This window comes from Diabrotica undecimpunctata, chromosome 7 (genome assembly GCF_040954645.1).
Source record: "Diabrotica undecimpunctata isolate CICGRU chromosome 7, icDiaUnde3, whole genome shotgun sequence".
Classification (NCBI taxonomy): domain Eukaryota; kingdom Metazoa; phylum Arthropoda; class Insecta; order Coleoptera; family Chrysomelidae; genus Diabrotica; species Diabrotica undecimpunctata.
In genome coordinates this window covers 112,828,707-112,848,801 of record NC_092809.1, presented here as the reverse complement: position 1 = coordinate 112,848,801, position 20,095 = coordinate 112,828,707, and the positions used below count along the sequence as shown (strand labels likewise).

At 31.8% G+C, this 20,095-nt stretch overlaps 2 protein-coding genes across 5 annotated transcripts in view; one reads left to right on the top strand and one right to left on the bottom strand.

Moving 5' to 3' along the window:
- Nucleotides 1-4,080: 4,080 nt before the first annotated feature.
- Nucleotides 4,081-15,627, top strand: LOC140445725 (uncharacterized). The gene is made up of 2 exons (XM_072538008.1): nt 4,081-11,715; nt 11,786-15,627. The coding sequence occupies exons 1-2, from the start codon at nt 9,369-9,371 to the stop codon at nt 12,055-12,057; spliced, it is 2,619 nt and encodes an 872-aa protein (XP_072394109.1). The 5' UTR covers nt 4,081-9,368; the 3' UTR covers nt 12,058-15,627.
- A 155-nt stretch (nt 15,628-15,782) lies between these two features.
- The window catches only part of REPTOR (repressed by TOR), a 72,745-nt gene continuing 68,432 nt past the window's right edge, over nt 15,783-20,095 (bottom strand). For all 4 annotated transcript variants that reach the window (XM_072538009.1, XM_072538011.1, XM_072538010.1 and 1 more), the window contains one exon: nt 15,783-19,319. In XM_072538009.1, coding sequence (XP_072394110.1) covers nt 19,222-19,319 — 98 coding nt within the window. In that variant the 3' untranslated portion in view covers nt 15,783-19,221. The remainder of the gene's footprint in view (nt 19,320-20,095) is intronic.

The window sequence follows — 20,095 nt, the reverse complement described above, 5'->3', positions numbered from 1 at the left end:
AATATAAGAATATGGGAAATAAAAATCAAATTAGTGTAAAGGATGATGATGAAGCAATAAAAATCTTTAGATATTTGGGAATTGAAGTAAATATAAAAGAAAAAGAAAGATCATATATATTCAAATCAATATAATGAGGGGTAACAAAACCTGTTTCTCACATATTTTATGCTAAAAAAATTGTAGACTGGAAATCAGCTGATCAATGAAAATTTGACATGGAGTTCCAGATACAACCATGAACTTTATCAACTATTTAAAGAAATAACTACCTTAGAATTTGTTAGGGCCCATAGGATTGATTCTATGGGTAGGTTATATAATGAGGATGTCAGAAAACAGATTGCCAAGATAAGCTATAGATAGTAAAATGCAGGATAGAAAATTAAAAGGGAACCCACAGAGAAAATAGGAAAATGTATTGCCAGTGGACACGCAAAATCTGATGTGCATCAGAACTTGCAAACGATACTAAGTCCTAATTAGGACTCTAGCGCACTTAAAAGTCTAAAATTTTAAAACATTCCAATGTTATTATGAATTTTTTTTATATCCTCTTCTTTCTTTCACACTTGGATTATCTAACTAATCCTTTTGACTCATGTCATCAGCTATTAAGAGTATACTTGTTCGAAAAATTGTAGAAAATGACAGTACAACAGTTAGATTTCTATTAGTAATACTACTACTGTTGTTTGCTCTACGCATCAAGACCTTGTTTTAAAATCTACACTTATTGCAAAATTTTGCTGTAGCTGCTTGGTTTTGCTAACACTTTATCACAGTCTACTATAGACAAATTCACGAGAGGATTTCATTACAGTGCTTATGAGAAGCGACGTTGCCGCTTAGGCCGCTAGGCACGTTCATAGTCTGCAGGTGTGATACAGGACCGCGTTGGCCCTCCTGTACGATAACATTAAATCATACCATCGTATTAGAAGTAAATGTAACATTATTTACAACTTCAAGATTTTGCAAATTACACAAAATTTAATAAAACTATTTTCTTTGAAATCTTTTTTACTAAATTATACAGGGTGTAACAACAGAACGGAGTCTACTAGGGAAACTGCTACAAAAAAAAATTCGTAGCTCCGTAGTGGTTACAAATTTAAATTGTTAATTTATATACCGACAGGATATATACCAACTTGGATCAATTATTACTATTAACAGTCTCAACAATTATTACAAAGAAAAGTGTGTATACACCAAAGAATTAAATTACGCTAATAAAAGAATAAAAATTTATGTAGCCTAAACGCTACCTAATGAATAAAGATAAGACTTACAATAACAGTGTCTGGTCTCTACTCCATTTCGGAAAAATCGTCCTCACTGGAACTGCCGGTGTTGGCTGTGATAATCACCGGTAGGATATCTTCTTGTAGGTTGTCAGCTATCCACATTTCTTTTTCAATTCTGATGACATGCTGTATATAATTTTGCCACTGTTCAGCAGAGACATTGGCAAACGCTTCATGGATGAGTTGTTGCACACGATCTTTTTTAAAGTCGGTGTTTCGGGCTGCAACGTAATGTTTAACTTGGCTCCAAACCATCTCTATTGGATTAAGCTCACAGTGATAGGGAGGCAATCGTAATACCTCTACGCCGTATTTCTCGACCAAAGTTTCGATGTTATACTTATATATCTGCATAACTGTTTGCTACATCCAATAGTTCTGACTTTAAATAATCTTCTTCATAAAATATATCCTCGTAACCATTCTTTAATTTGTTGTTTGTTCCAGGAGATTCTTGGGAAATTTTGTTTGCAAGAATGAAATGGAGCATTATCCATTACTACCACATTTTTTTCTCCTTTTGGGAGGTTTGCGATTAGTTTATTTTCAAACCAGTCTTCGAAAGACTCGCCGTTCATTTCGTCATGGTAGTCGCCTGATTATTTTTTTGCTAAAAATACACATTCTGAATTTGGTAGAAAATCTCTTATCAGATCCAACATGTAACAAGACAAATCTCGGACCTTTTTGTTTTGGATCATTTAGACCAGTAGTCAAGCCTTTTAAAAATGCATCATTATAAGTAATTATGGTTGAATCCATCCATACCTTATTTACTGTATGTCCGATATTTACCCAACTTTCATCCAAATAGAAAATATTGTATCCTTGATTTCGATAATTCTGTATTTTTCTAAGAAATTTATGCCTCCAATTTATTATGTCAGGACGTTCCATCATTACTGCTTTCTTTCCTCTTTTTTCATAAACAAACCCCATCTCTCGCAATAGTCGATATAGAGTACTTTTGGAAAATTTAGGCAAATGTTCGTGTAAATTAACGGCATCCAGGATAGGTTTGATTGTGAGAGGTATGTTCTTTAAGAAAAATTCCATGTGAACAAGTCTTCTCAATTGGCTCCTGATATTCTCATCGCAGGTAAACTCCCGATTGGTTTATTTCTTGGTCCGTTTACGTGGGTTTTTCAGAATTTTGGGTAAGTCTCCATTATGATCCAATCCTTCCTGACGAATTTTCCAGACTGTCCTATCGCTAACACCCAGCGCTGTACTTGTTGTAGAAACAATTTGTGTTGGAGTCAGATCGGAATTTGTTTTTGTTGTATATATCAACATATTCAAAATAATTTGTCGCGCATATAAATCTAAGATTTGTCCTTGTTTGAAACTTTTCACCTCTAAATGCTCTATGTTTTTGACACAGTACATAAAAAAAGTTAAAAAATAAATTTCACTTATTTTTTGACAAGTTAACGTACCTTCTCGAATGCATACACAAAACAGTTAAACCGTTTCTACAAACTGCAAAACTGCTATAGATATACGCACTCGTATAACAATTAGTGGATACTATTATCAGGAAAATTCTAAATGGGTATTTAATTACAATACCGAAATTTCTACACGGTTAAACCATTTCTACAAACGCCCATTAGTCAGTAAGCTATTTTACGAATTCTACGACTTTCACTTCGGAGGTATTATAATACAAAATATTAATCAATTACAAAAATTTTGTTGTTAGTAAAAAAATTCTTATAATAATTAAATTTAATCTGACTCATTCATATCGGCAAATCAGACATATTAAAAATTTTAAAGTAGAAGACATTAAAATGATATTGCCAATATTTATGAGTTGCAAGGATTTTATTGAAAGATAGTTCATTTAATTATATGAAATCAACTTTAACTTAAAAATATCAGTCACAAAAATCATAGCATGTGATTAGTGTTTTAGGTTAAATCTTATCTACTAATCGTGGCATTTTCTTTCTATTCATTTCAATTCTATTCAAAAGGTCTCCACACATCCATTTCCGTAAATATGACAACAAGAGATGTAAGAAATTTTCTATTCATCAAATACAACAGTGCTCAACAATTGATAAGGATCGAAGTAATATTTTACTCCAGAAATAGCCGAAGTTTGTAAAAATTTAATATAATTAAAGTAATATTAACACCCCGACTTTAAAACCAAGCTTTACCAGGATATTTAGAAGGGGAGACGTAGTTTAGAATTTGATAATTAATAATTGTACCAATATTTAATGTATTCCTTTATTGTGACCTACGCTGTCGAGACACGTAAAGCTAAATAAAAAAAATACCCAGACTTTATTATCAATTTTAAACGAAATAAAATAACTTTTGCCATTATGGTCATTTTTTACTAGGGTCAGCAAAAAGTTGAATATTAAAGTCGTCTATTTTCATTTATTCTATTCAAGTCATCATACTAGGGTTTCAACAAACTTTTAAAATATTTGAAATCATAATTATGATCCTTATCAATTGTTGAGCACTATATTACGAAGACGTCCGAATATTTTCTGGAACAGTCATTAGGGCAAATCAGTGAATGTTAGTGCAAAATTGCAAGTGCTCCGTGTGTAAGCGAGTGTTAAGTTCGAAGCCGGCTCTGCCACGTTGAGGCCGACGATGAACTAGCAACGCTGCAGCGTTTTCTTCCATTTGATTAACATTGTCCGTAAGAGCCAATGCTGAAATCTACTGGTGAATCCGAGTATAGGCTTGTGGAACTTGTGAATACACATTGGTCAAAATAAAACAAAAACATATCTCAGATCACTTTATTGAAATGGAAAAAATCCTGAATGAGCCTCATAAAAACAAATGAATTAAACATAACATAATATACAGTTTTTAAATTTACATATAAAAACAATTAAAGCTATCAATAAAAATATTAACCGTCAGTAAAAACGTATTTAGAAATATACATATTTATAAATTAACTCAGTAAAATATGTCGCATTTGACATCATGGACAAAACAAATCAAATACATAGTTAACAGGTTGCTTTATAGGTTAATTGTGTATACATATGTAATACATACATCGTGTTTAATTTATGAATTGTAGGTTATCATAAAATTACATTAAAGCTTAACCTAAGAAGCAGCCCTAAAGTAATTTTTTGTTTAGTTTTTATCCATGTGCAGAATAATATAAAACAACTTTTCTATTGCTAATACCAAAGGCGTTTACTAAGGCCAAATCTCCAGACAGTTAGCTGTTATAAAACGAAAATAAAATCCCATGGAGCTACTCTACCTAAAAAACATGTAATTAATGCAAAAAAACAAGGTGCGAATAATGCATGGATTCAACATAAATATGTTCATGGATATACAGGGACCTAATACATCATAAAGGCAGTAACTATTTTATAATAATTTGTCAAAATAATTCAAAATTGTAGTGCACAAACCAGAAAACATAGAAAAGGAACCGTTTATAGATCGAAATTAGATATTTCAAGTATGTCATACATAGATACAAAGCATCATGTATATTTCCCAGAAATATCGGATGAAATAAATAAATAAAGAGGGGTGTCATATGGTTGTATACCTCTACTCTTCAAGAAAAATTCAAGGAAGCCTTAATAAAAACAACCGAAGGTACTGTAGTGAATGGCATAACTGTGCACAACGTTAGATATACAGACGATACATTAGTACTTGCTAACTGCAGTGAGGACTTTCAAAATCTTATAAACAAAATAAAAGAAACCTGTAATCAGTATGGAATAAAACTCAATATTAAGAAAACTAAATATATGATAGTTGACAAACAAAATTACCTACAGGATGACGGTATTATGACTTGGAGATCAACAGAGTGGAAGTAATCGCAGTAGTATCAATTAATAGGCCAGGTAACTAACGATTCCCAATGGCACTCGTTGATACAGGTATCTAGCAACTGCTTTTGATAAATTTGGTGATAACAATATGTCATAAACAATGTAAGATCGCTGTTTGATTTTAAATACTAAAACGTAGACAAAAATATATATTATGAAAGAGCGTTGGGGGAAGTGGGAAAATATGAAAGCTATTTAACTTATGCATCCACTCTTAATAAAATTTCGATGCCGTCGATTTTCAGACTGTTTTTTTACAATTAAATCTTTATTTTTAATATAATAAATTGTTAAAGTTTTAATTTTAAAAATTAAAAAGATAAGAAAATTTCAGTATTAAAAGTATTTATTTTTTTATACATATAAAGAAAAATTTTTAACTTTGAATTAAAAATAGGTTTATTTCAACACAACGAAAAACCGCCACGTAACTTTGTATTATACTTTTTTCGTCCCAAAAAACAATGATCTACGAAACTTACTTTTCATTGATAATCTTTTAATAACAACTAAGAGCATTCCTGAATTATTTTTGAAATATTTAAACGTAACTTTTCATGAATACTCTGTGTGAAAGCTTTCACGCTGTATGGGTACTATTTAATCTTTTTTTTTTAAATAACAACTACTAGTAAAACATCATTTTCACAATGAATAAAAATGTTGGTGCAATTATTACAATATACTATTTAATTTAACTATACTTCATTGAATATAAACTGATGACATTAATTAAAATAAATTTATGACAATTACTAAAATATAATCTGATTTGAAAATGATATTCATCTTTAACATAGCTAAATTTCTGAAACAAAAATTAATCCACTCGAGTATTTTAAGATGTCAGTTAACTGTCAGTTTATTGTGCATGTCCTTAGGACTTTGGCAGATCGGCTTTGTATAAGCTCTCCGCCAATGCCTAATATACCTCTTATTTTGTCTTTTTAAACGCAGAGCTTTTGTATCAAGGCTACATTGAACCTTCTCATTGCAACTGGCTTACTATGCAGGAAATTCGCTTGTATGATTCTGATTGGAGCCATCGAGGCCTCCGATTGTTTTAAAGGATACCTTTACAAGTTTAGAATATGTCTTGAAATCAATGCTTTACACGAGATCTCGTTAATCGTCAAGACTAGGGTTTGCGCGTTCTCCCCGATCTTTAGATTTTTCAACAACCAGTCTTCTGTCTTAAGGTCTTGATTTTGCCTCTTTAGACGGGTCCTAATGGTTTCTTCATCAGCCTCTTTCTCAGGGACGCAGGTTTTCCTCTGACTTCTCTTCTTATCAACTTTAATATCATGTTGAACATCCACAGTTTTTCCCCTCTGCTCCTTTTGGTCTAAAATATTAGTTTAATATTTTTCTACAGACATCTTGTAGATTTTTATGTAAAGACTCTACGCTTTAGTTGTTTTTGTTCGAAGTATGTTTTTCAGGTTTGTGGATTCTCTTGAATTTAAGATGAGTATTCCTACGGGTTCGTTATAATCCGCCTTGATATGAGCGCCAGGATATATTTTTACCCACATTATCGAATTTATAAATCTTTTGTTGATTAAAATGTTGTTAATCTAATTTCTTACGACGCTCTCTCATACAAAAGTTCTAAAACTGTAAAATATTAAAAATTGGATAAAATTAATCCTCCTTAGGGATAATCTTTTGCTAAAATATAGAAAAACAAACTAAGAGTATCTGGAAATTCACCTTATTTTAATATATATATAACAAGAAATTATACTGAGTGTTCCTAACAAAGGCAACTCGATGATCCAGCATCTGAAATATTTATAATCTACTTGAACAATACATCATAAATATATTTGCTTACACTACGTATACATGCATATAAATATTGGTAAAAAATATTTCTCATTCGGTCTATCCAACTTTAAAAAAATATAATCTCTGCATTTCAAACAGTATATTTCAACAAGGTGAAGCAAAAACAGTCTTGAAGATATAACAAATAGGTTCAAGAAAGTAAATTTAAATTTTTGTGTAGTAAAGGAATTGAAAATTAAAAATAAAACTCTTTTCTGTCATTTCGGTCTATAAGACCGAGAACGTTCTCGATTGTAGCGCCATCTCAGTATATACGACTGTTATGTTGTAGGTTTAGAATCAAGTGGTATTCATGGCCTATACTTTCATCACTTAAGCTACAGCTAGAGGGAACAAGATATCTAGGACACAAAGGTTATTTGTATTTAACATCGACAAACGATCGGTTACTTGAGTTGGTTAGTTCAGGAAGTTGAAAAAATTACACAATAGTTATACGAAATTCATACTTCGCATCGCTTTTACTTAATATATACGAGCTACTTCCCATATCAGTTGGCCCAACGTTATATTGAAAAAAAATTAACTTTTAGATAACGAAACCAAAGTGCAGCATAAACTTTAAAAGTTTTTTAACAGAATAAGACAGAATTTTAAAAAACGCATAGAATATGTAATATTAACAAAGAAATATAAGAGTTTACCACTGAGTAACATCCTCTATATTTTTAATTACATCCAAAATTCTTCAAGGCATAGTTTTTACCAAGTTCTGACAAAATTCTAGTGTAAATGAATCCATATTTCTTGCAATTTTTCCTTCAATTCGTTGCCAACCTACTAGGATGTTTTTCAATGCTTTTTTCATTTCTCGTCACAAAGTTTCTATCGGAAACAAGTCGGGACTGTGAGAACTGTTATAACAGAACCTAACATATCAAAAATTATTTTAAATAACCTACGGTCAACAAGAAAACATTGTAATATATATATATATATATATATATATATATATATATATATATATATATATATATATATATATATATATATATCTAACAAAATGCCAAAAAGTATAAAGGATTTGTCTTTGAAAATAATTCCCAACCACCTAGTAGTCATTGAGTCTATCTAATGTTCCTCTAAATCTACGTTAATCTGTAGGTCCCGGATGTCTGTGTATCTTTCTGTGTGTAATGTTTTCGCTCCTTTCTCTACCAAGAAGCGTCTTTACAACTATTATACGAATTATCGTTCATTTTTGTTGCTTTCATCATTATAGTGCTTGATGTGTCTGGGTTTAGTGTATAGACTTTAAATTGCTGTCTCGTAAATTCTTCATTTTGTCTCAAACACATGTCTTCAAATGTTAGGCATAAAGTAACACTGATTTTTATACCATCACTAATGAGACGATTTAAATAATTAGTTTACAGAACTAATCTACTGTTCAAGTGTTTCCAATACCCAAATTCATCTTTGTCTAGTTAATATTAAATTATATTATTAAAATAACAATTATAAAGCCTGTTTCAGATTTTTTAGCAGTTCAGTTCCCATATTTTGCTACTACTACTGATCCATTAGCCGATCTCATTCACTAAGCGTATGCTAATTTTGGATTTTAAACGAATAAACTTAAAAGAGGCTACGAATCACGAAAAATACGTAATGTACTCAAACATAAAAATGTATATACGAGAATTAAGGTAAGTGACCCAAATTTAGACACTGTCCTAAATTCAGACATATTTCTGTTTATTCGGTTAAAATAAGAAATTTGGTATATCCAGATAAATATTAAGACATCTATTGGTTTAATTTAACATTGATTTTTTCATTTCAAAATTAGTTTCCTACCTTACCGACATTGTATCTGTCAATACATAAACTAAAAGTTAGACGGTTCTTGCAAATTGTGTGTTGTGTCCCTCGAGAAAGAATTTCTAATAAGGTAAGCAGATTTCAGCTATTATTATATTTACTATAAGATATTAATAGTTAAGAAAATTAGAATAAACTTTGTTGAAGTTGTATATAAGGGCGTTAAATTTTCATTTTAAGTTGGAATTCTATCAGTATAATTACAGCATCTAAAAATTTTAATGGTGTCGGAATAAGGTACAAGAAATTTCCTGTATTTCGTAAATCAGACACTGGGTGTCGGAATTGCGTACATAAGTTATAAAGTGAATATAGTTCTATTTCTTTCGTTTCTCTTATATTCACTTAAGTCTATACCACTTTAGTTAGTAGAACTATTTTTTACAGCTTGTATCCAAATTCCGACACAGGTGTCGGAGTTAGGGACTTTAAATGTCCAAATTATGTTTAATTTGTGTAAACGAATATTCTCTGTTATTTTAACATTTAGATATTATTTGTAATAGTTTTTTGCTTTATTTACAGAATGTCGACGAAAAAGAAGGCATATACCCAAGATGATGTGAGACGTGCTTTAGAGGCCATTAAAGGTGGAACACCTTGTTTAGCCGCAGCGAGGCTATATAACGTCCCGAGAACTACACTCATTGGGAAGATCCGGGGCATTTACCCAGAAGAATGTCGCAGCGGAGCACCTTCTGTACTATCCGTTCATGAAGAAAATCTATTGGTTCAATGGATAATTAATATGGGGCGAATGGGTTTTCCTGTCACCAAGGATCAATTGCTCGATAGTGTTCGCCTTCTGATAAAAAATTTAAAGCGCCCTAACAATTTTACAGACGGAAGACCAGGTCGTCACTGGTATGAATTATTTACCAAAAGGCATCCAGAAATTAGTGAACAAATAGCTCAAAACTTATGTACATCTCGAGCAGCCGTAACTGAAAACAAAATCAGAAACTGGCATAAGGAAATTGAAGAATACTTTATTTCATGTAATATTAATATAACTGATCCAAAAAGAATATACAACACGGATGAGTCTGCTTTTTTTCTCTCGCCAAAAGGTCGCAAAGTGCTTGCCAAGAAAGGAAGTAAGTCCCTGCACGATAGATCCGGTGATGACAAAGAATGCTTGACTGTTCTTGTTACGGCTAATGCTGCCGGTCAACTAGCTCCACCTATGGTAATGTACGCATATGAAAGAATACCCAAGCACATAGTATCGCAGGTGCCTAAAGGTTGGAGTATTGGTAAGTCAACCAGCGGATGGATGACTTCAGAATCTTTTTTCGAATATATAACAAACATTTTTTATCCATGGCTCTTATCTGAAAATATTCAGTTTCCAGTAATATTATACTTGGATGGACATAAGTCACACGTGACCTTACCTCTGACTGACTACTGTAGAGAAAAACAAATAATCCTGATAAGTTTGTTACCAAATTCCACACATATTCTACAACCTCTAGATGTGGGATTATTTAAATCTTTAAAAATGAAATGGAAAACTGAAGTACAAAATTTTAAAATCCAAAATAATTATAAACATTTAGGAAAAGACACCTTTGCCTCTGTCCTTCAAAATGCTTTAAGTTCAATAACAAATGTGGAAGATATTTTCAAAAAATCGTTTAAAGTATGTGGTCTTTGTCCATTTAATGCTGATAATATCGATTATCATAAACTTCTCGCTGGAGACAATGAGCTTAACACAAGTACAGCCGCACCGGATCCTGAAAGAGTGAGTCATTTGCAATATCTGGAATCGTTCATTCAGCCAGATTGTTTGACTAAATGTTACGGACTGATGGGTGCAGAGTGGACAGGTGAAATTAAAGATAAGAGTTTGTATGAAGTTTGGTACAAACTATATCAGAAATCTGGATTATCCCAAAATATTGAGAAAACCGCCAACATTATAATCGATATTCAAGAAGACCTAATTCTAGAAGATGGATGGGAAAATAAAGTGGAATTTGAAGCTGATGATACGTTACAAAGAGTTATTTTTGACATACAAGACATAGTTAAAGATACTGAAATCGAAGAAGAACTTCTTGGCCTTAGCGCATATGCTGAAAAAGAATTAACCATTATTGAAGAAATGAAAAGCATTGACAAAACAGGCACGAAAGAAATATTCGACGAAACAACAAAAACTAATGTTATAGGAAAGAAAATTAATGTATTAGAAATTAATTCATTGGCCCCAGAAAAACGAATTGATATCATTGAAAGCGAGCGAATACCAAAGGAATCAGTCAATAATAAAAATAATAGTAAAGAAATATTAGGGAACGTACAGTTGACTCCAGAAACACAAAATAATATCATTGAAGACGAGCAAGTAAAAGAGGAATCGGCCAAAGAAGAGAAAAATAATACTGAAAAAATATTAGTAACCTTACAACTGACACCAGGAAAATCAACTGTTATTGAAGAGAAGCAACTAAGAGAGGAATTAGTCAATAAAGATGAAGATATGAAGACTTGCAGAAGTAATAAACATTCTCGTGTTTTGCCAGGAGTGGTTATACCATCCCCGTTTAAAAACTCATTGTTCTGGCCTGAACCTACGAAAAAAATAACCTCAAGAAAGTGTCGAATTAAGGTTCCTTCGGTAGGCACCTCCGACGCTTGGAGACAATATTTTTTAAAAAAAGACGAAGACCAGAAAAACGCAATTAGAGAAAAAGAAGAGAGAAAGAGAAAAAGAGAAGAAAATAAAAAATTTCGCGAGGAAAATATAAAAAAACCTAGAAAAAAGATCATTAAAAATAAACAAAAAAGCACAGAAGAAGAAAAAGATGGATCAGTTAGTGACGAAGAGTCAACTAAAGATAACGATGACATTAAAAATTCAGGTAAGACACCATTTTATTTAAGTAACTAGGTTTTTTGCTTAATTTTACTCTACAATAATAATTATTTTAGATGAAGTTTTGATTGGAGAAATAAAAATAGGTGATTTTGTAATTGTCACCTATTTTGAAGAATATTATCCAGCACAAATTACAGATAAAAACAGTGAAAAGATGTTGGCTAATGCAATGGTTAAGGCTGGCGGTTGGTGGAAATGGCCAACTATAAAAGATGAAATTTGGTATGATAACCATGAAGTTGTTAAGAAGATCAAACCTCCCACAGAAATAAATAAAAGAGGATATTTTTCTATTAAAGAATTAAAAACGCATAATAATATATAATGTTATAAATAATCTGTCCTATTTTATATTAACTTTTCTTAAATTAGTGATTTTATTTATTGTCGGAAGAATGTTCCTCAAATGCCTGATTTAGGATCAGTGTCTGAATTAGGTTCACTGACATGTCTGATTTTGGAGCAAACTGCACTCTTGATGTCGGAATTAGGTGATTTTTGTATGGTTATAATAAATATAAAAATATAATTAACTTGTCGAAGTTTTATGATTAATAATTTGTCAGGTTCTCTTAGAAACAGTTATTAATTCGAGAAAATAAAAACTAATCAATGTTACTCAATAAGTATTAATTCCAATAAATAAAATGGAACGTGAAAGCCTAAACATGTCTGAATTTGGGCCACTGACCTTATGTGCTTTAGGACATTTTTGCTTCACCTGTTATTCAATAATCAACAAATTATTTGTATTATTATAAACAGAATTAAATTTTTGTCCCGATTATCCCTGACACCGAATAATTTTCTCTTAAGATAGTCAATAGTTAGGAAGGGTTTTGAATGTGTTTTAAATACACTATCATTCGTTGGTGTATTTCGCATCTTTGATTATTTATATTTTTATTAATAAAATTATTAAAGAAAAATACAATTAATGCGTTTCTCAAGCAATATTAGAGCCTGAAAAGAGGACGGATGGCTTTTTACTATTTTAATTGTTAGATAAAACTGTGGCAGAATCTTTTTGGTGGTTATGAAACGCACTTAGAATCAAAAATTAACTGCTAAAGCAAATGGGAAGGGAAAAAGGTAAGCGTGGACTCCAGTCTGATGACTCCGCTTTATCATACTGGTTGCGAGACGAGATTCAATGAAGTTGAGCGCAGTAATCTGACAGATCTGTTGCTGGCTTAAATCGAATGGCCTGCACGGTTATTAGACATAACAAATTAGTGGATTATTGCAGAATCTGTTTATTCTCTTAAAAATTGACAAAAACCTTCTTCTGGGTGTTCAAAGAATATACGTTCAGATACAAGAGATCTCATTTGATGTGAAAGATTTGGGTTCTAGGGAAAATGTAAAGTTGTCAGAGTGTATGATTCAACTTGAAGTTATCTGCAATGTTGTAGTTAATATCTTTCTCTAACGGTAGATAATGTCTGAGATCAACAATTTCGTCCCATATTAAGGCGATGTAACAGCCAACAACGCCATTGTTCGGATAGTTCTTTTATTGTATGCTATCTGTAAGTCAGTTTCATAAATCAGAGAACAGAATTGTTTGTAGTGTTATTAGTGGAGGGCGCTTTTACGTTTACTTTTTGTGAATTTTGGTTAATTTAGTTTAATTCAATTTGGTGACAAATAATAAATATGACTGACATTAGTAATAGTGAACCTTATATAAAAAAGAAACGTCACAATTTACCATGAGAAGAAAAAACTATGATCGGAAATGTTTTTGAATAACTTCGAGCCATATAACAAAATGTGAATGTAAGAGAAGTATTTTGACAAAATTTTCAGAAGCTAGTATGTACAGAGTAATTAAAACAGACGATGAAACAAACGATAATAATACTTTTGAAGGCTGAAACAAGAGGAAGGAAACAAATAAAATTGGATGATACAACCAAACAGGCCATTCGTCGTGCAGTACATGAATTTTATTTCAAAAAGGAATTACCAAAACTATAAAAAAAATGGCTTCTTCTCTTCAATCTAATGAAAAAGAAGAAACAATCATTTTATCTAAAACTAACTGAAAGTATCTGAAACAGCAGAATTTCGAAAAGATGAAAAAAATATATTATACAGATGAAACATGGTTAAATTAAGGACATACTGTGACAAAAATTTAACAGAAGCTTTCCTAGATGGTTTGTCGACAAGTTTAAAAGCGCCATCTGGAAAGGGAAAACGCCGTATTACTAGCCATATTGGTAGCGACACTGGATTTATTGAAGTAGGTTTAAATACATTTGTTTCTAAAAAGACTGGAGATTACCATGAGAAAATGAATGCAGATCATTATGAAAATAGTTTTCATATATTCTGTTAAAAATCGAGTCAGGATCTGTTATTGTTATGGATAACGCTTCATATCACTGCCGGCGTGTAGAACAGTTACCAATCACTAAATGGAGAAAAGCCGAAATTGCGGATTAGCTTACTAAAAAAATATTACATTCAATGAACCAATTTTGAAAATCGAGTTACTAAACTTAGCAATTAGGTATCATAAAGATAAATATATTAAATATGTAGTAGATGAAATAACGCGAGAACGAGACGTAATTGTAGTTCGATTGCCGCCATACCATTGTGAATTAAACCCGATAGTACTTATATGGGCTCAAATAAAAAATACAGTAGCAAAAACAATGTTACTTTTAAATTAAATGATGTAAAAAATCTGCTTAATAGTGTCGTTAGAAATGTGACCTCACAATCGTGGATAAAATATATCAAGTATGTAGTGAAATTAAAGCAGAATGTGTGAAACCTTGATAATGTCATTAAAATTACCATGGAACCAGTTGTTATGGATCTAGGCTAAGATATTACTGATACTACTAAAGGACATTATCTTATATAAGGAATACAAAAGTATTCAACACATCTACCTACTCATATATTACCCTTCCTTCGTATTACTATCGAAAGGACACCTACTAGATTTTAATTTATCAACTTTTTAGATCACAAAGTTTTTGTTTGTCGTATTTAACATTGTTAAACTTGCCAAAATTTACTTACTACATTCTTAGAATATTTCGTGCAATCATAATGTGTAATAGGTTACAAAAATATGTATGTATGTTTTATATAGAATTTGTCAGTTTTTCTAAGAAACTGTTGCCCTCAATACTTACAGTATCTTTATAGTGTTATAGGAAACATGTACGTTGAAGAACCGGTCTTTAACAATATTATGTATAAAAACCTAAACGTTTAATTAAATAGTTTATATAAATAACCTGACATTTTTAAATCAACAAAGAATCCACGAATAAAAAGCAGTCTTTGTAAAATTATTCAATTTTTATTGTCCAACAAAGGATGTATATCCATACATTGTTTTTCAAATTAGTAGGCCGTAGTCTAGAATCATTCAGTATTCATTAGAATACTGTAGACGCCACATAGGAAGATCCAACCTAGCGCATGTGGCGTGTGCCGACTGTATCCGAAGAAGTGGACAGTGGCGTGATTATGCTTTTTATATAATTAACGGCACCGAATAATTATCGCTGCGCTACTGACAGCGTCGATACATGTGTAAACAAGGCGAATCGGTACGAAAATAAGGATTTGCGCTGGATCTTCGTAACTGGCGCCTACTGCAAGACATTATCAAAGAAGACGGTAACATTGATAACGGTCGGAGTTGTCTACCCCAAACTGATCTCATAGTTTTAGGAAGATATAGTCGGTTCACTCAGTTTAGGAATACAGAAACGTATACATATAGAAAATAAATACAGAAGACTAAAATAAATTCAACTTCAAGCTACGGACAGAATAAACACAAGTCACCGCGTGATATTTGAGTCTGCACGTGACGAACACCTTCCTATTGGCCATAAATTATCGAACTATCTTAGTCATGTCTGTTGAGCTACCAGGCACGCACTTGGTTTCTCCGCTCCGTCGTCTGTCAAATGAAGAGTCACAGTAGTTATTGTGCAAAACTATTTTTTGGTTTGTTGATTTATTAATCGTTAGGTCGTGTGTTGATAGTGTAAAGCATTTTTTTAAGAACTTATTTATTGCCAATAAAAAAGTTTTCCCTACTTTAAAGTAATTTCTGTAAGTTTATTAAAGCATTATACTTTATTTTGTGGTTAATAGCGGTCGATCTTGTTAATCATTTTTATATTTAAAAAATTGGTGTACATCTGTCAAAGTTTGTCTGTTTTATATTGTATCTTTAATTTACTAGTCCGGCCCTGAACAAACGCGTGTTTTCTGCGTGCCTTTGTTTACATTGTCCGTAGTCATTGGATGGTGATGATGATGAGAACTAGTATGCAGAAGAAATATTTTAGGCAAGGTACGCTAATGTGGTGACTATTTCAGTTAAAACCATTCAGGTCTTCATCAACTTTTACTTAAAACAATATTATTTTCTTAAATTTAAAATACTTTTCCGCAATTTTATTTATATGACGTCATCGTTAAACGCTAATAGAAAATGCTGATGTATCACCTAGTATTTTTCCGACAAGGTGACATATTGATAACGTTTTGACATTTCAGTTTTAAACATTTAAATACCAAAGAAATATAACGTTTTGTTTTTTTCCAAAATCAGATTTCTCTGCTCTTTGGCTATAACATATTCTACCACAACTATACCACACCTTATTAATAGCTAATATAAACTGATTGTTGCAGAATTCTTTAATTGAAAAAAGAAGTAAAATCATGAATGGGGTCAATGGAGTATTGGCTATGAACACGTGTACTTGCTTGTATAGTATATGTACTCCCAGCCACTTAGAGTTGAAGTCAAAATGTCTCCACAGTAGTAAAATATTAATTACTACATTTACTGGACGCTTGGGATTGGAATGAGTGAACCGAGTATGGCAGAGATTCTTGAAATGTAAGTTTTGGATACAGGAATATCGAGAGAAAAGGAAGTAGGCCAAGGGAAAAATGGATAGATTAAATAAAATATATAGGAAAAGAAAAAAGAATAAAAAATTGCTGAAGTAAATGGAATTAATGATAAACGATGGAAAAACGTTTAAAGAAATTGGTAAAGAAAGGACCACCCAGCACCCCAATCTGACATCTGAAAAGAAGAATAGATTAGTCACCGATATACCATACAAACCGATATCGTAGCATTCTTTACCGCTCATAATAATTTTCTCATTTATCGCTTATAATTTTTTTAGACACTTGAGGATCATAGCGGAAGGTTCACTACTTGGATTGCATTTCCAAGAGTAATTATATTCCGTATCATCACGGGATCTTCTGACCTGGGAGCAGACCTGCAGAACGCTTCCCTTGTTGACTTAAAGCTCGCTCTTAATGCGCAGCAAGCGGGATTCAAAGTTCAGCAAAACCAAGAACTCACATAACGCTACATCCACTCAAGGACCGTGTAAACATGAATATATTGATAACGAAGAATGGATTTAAACTATCCTATTTTGGCAGTAAACGTAAGTAGGAATAAGGTGATGACAAGATACGTTTGACAGGTAACTGCAGAATAGCCTACTCCACTACCACTCATGTGCACAAGATGTTTATGCTTCCGGACTCCATCCAAAGGTTATATGTAATGAGAGCAGAGTGGTCCCACGTGACAGGACATATTATGGTCCCATCTCACTTCTAACAGTTCCCTGGCTAGTACCGATACTTACACGACGGACACAGTTCCTGTATCTACTTACACGACGTAATTGGCGTTTGTTGTATATAGCGAATGATCAAACTTAAAAATGAATTGCTTATATAAATCTTAACCTTCCCGCGAGAGCATAGAAAAGAAGAATTATTTATTTTTAGGTTATGTTACTTCTTGTCAAACCATAGACTGACCGCTGCAATCTAAACCCGTTCCCCTAGTGTGACAGAGAAAAAGATACGACCAGTCCTTGCTTCTCTTTCTAATGACCGGGGTTTATCGTCCACGTGACTTTTCCACTAGAGATTGTTTGGTAATGAGAAAGTTACGTGATTGATAAACCCCGGCCATTAGACAGAGATGCAGGTGAACAGCTTCAGATTGCAGAGCGCTTTCTAGGTGTTATATGTCTCTATATCAAACTATTTGAGGCAAATGTTGGTTAATATTCTCAAGCTTATTTTTGAATAAACTCGATACTAATCGACCGCCGCGTTGTTTTATTTACCACAAATCTAAACGATCTGTCCTGCGAATAAATCTTCACAAACATACGAAAAATGCTTTCAATCGCTTTAAAACTGCCATAAAACTCGCTTTCCATTTCAATAAAATAATATCATGATTTAAAAAAAATGTAACCGAAAACAAAATATCTCAACAATTGTGTTTGAAACAAAAATATTTCAAAAATATCGCATGTTCCTAATAAACACTTAAATAAACTATCAAATCTTACTCCATGTTGCAAATAATGAAAATATTCTTATGTTAAAAGTAAGATCGTTTACCTTCTCATAATATTAATCATGTTTATGGCACAAAACACATTTAATAAAAGAAATAACACCATGTAAGCTAATCTAAAAGTAAAATATATAATATACAAATTAATACAAAGTTCTACACAATATAAATACAGTATTCCGTATCTCCTACCAACTCCATTTCACAACATCAATGAAAAAACTATGTCGTCACAGAAGTACCAACTTGTCAAATACAGAAGTACAAATTTGTCTAAATCAATAATCAGAAAGATACGTGAATGTTCAAAATATACTATGATTAGATATTTATAATATTAAAATTATTGTTTATGTTGACTAATACAATAATTTTATCTAGTATGCATTAAAGTTAGGTGATTTTTACTTATTAGATAATAGTACGTCTGACATTAAGCTTTTTGTTTTCTATCGTGTACAAAATAACAAACTAATTAAATATTCTTTGTAAGGAGCTCTTAATAATAATATCTTAATTAAAAAACTATTCTAGCGAGTGTCTACTAATGGTATGCCTTATTAACTGCTATAAGAGCAGTAATACTTAATTATAGAGATGTCAAGAATCATTATTATGAACATTTAATAAAAAATTATCCAGTAACTTTTGATACTTCTTTTTGTTATTACCAACATTCTTTTCCAAATTAAAATGTACGTTAATCTTCTTTTCAAATCAATATTTTATCTTTAGTTTCCAACCTGCAGTCCTGACATAACCTTACTATTTCATAATTTTTAAATTTCTTTAAATCTGCTAACATTCGAAAAGTTAGGCAATGCTGGATACTTGTGAGACATAAAATTGCACTGATGGTAAATAACGTGCAATCAAATTGGTGGGAAAAATCGTTAAAATAGTTTTACGCAAAGGCAATACTGTAAGTATGGGCATGAAAAATAAACTATCAATATCACTAACATGCATTTTACAACTCTTATAATAGAAAACGTTTCCATTACATATTATACCACAAAGTAGTTACCACAGAAAATGCACAATGAGATTTGGTTAACAGGTTTTTATCTTATTTTAAGCCTATCAATCGTCTGAAACGTGAGTAGTAGTGTGTGCATTACTTTTGAATTTCTCCAAAACCTTGTTGACATAGTCCGTTGTATGACCAGCTATTTTTACCTCTGGAAATTACAAAAATGCAAAATATCAGTAAACGAGTGGCTTTTATTTTATAACATAACTGGTGATAAAAATGAGAAATATATATTTGTTTATGAAAAAAAATCAAATAAAAGCAATCACCTTGAGGCGCGGTTTTGCAACTGCTCAAAATTTAAGCAGTTGCTTAAAATTTATATATATATATATATATATATATATATATACATATATATATATATATATATATATATATATATATATACATATATATATATATATATATATATATATATATATATATATATATATATCGTTTTGTCAAAGGATTTGAAAACATCTCCAAGTATTAACAAAGTTGAATGAAGAAGGCAAAGAATATACATGGAGCGAAGAATGTCAAAAAACTTTCGAACAATTACAAATGGCTCAGTGTACCGATTTTAAGCTACCCTAGACCGGCAGGAAAATTTGTGTTAGACACCGATGTCAGCAATAGTGCAATAGGAGCAGTGCTCTCCCAAATCCAAGATGGGCATGAGAAAGTCATCGCTTACTTTAGCAAAGTCTTGTCGAAACCAGAAAGAAACTAATGCGTTACCAGGAGAGAATTAATTGCTAGGCGTAGTAAAGGCGTGCGAGCATTTCCACAAATACTTGTATGGCAGAAAGTTTCTTCTTCGTACGGATCACGCCGCTCTAAAATGGCTCCTACAATTCCGTAATCCAGAGGGCCAGATGGCAACATGGTTAGAACGATTACAAGAATATGATTGCGCGATCGAACACAGGACTGGAA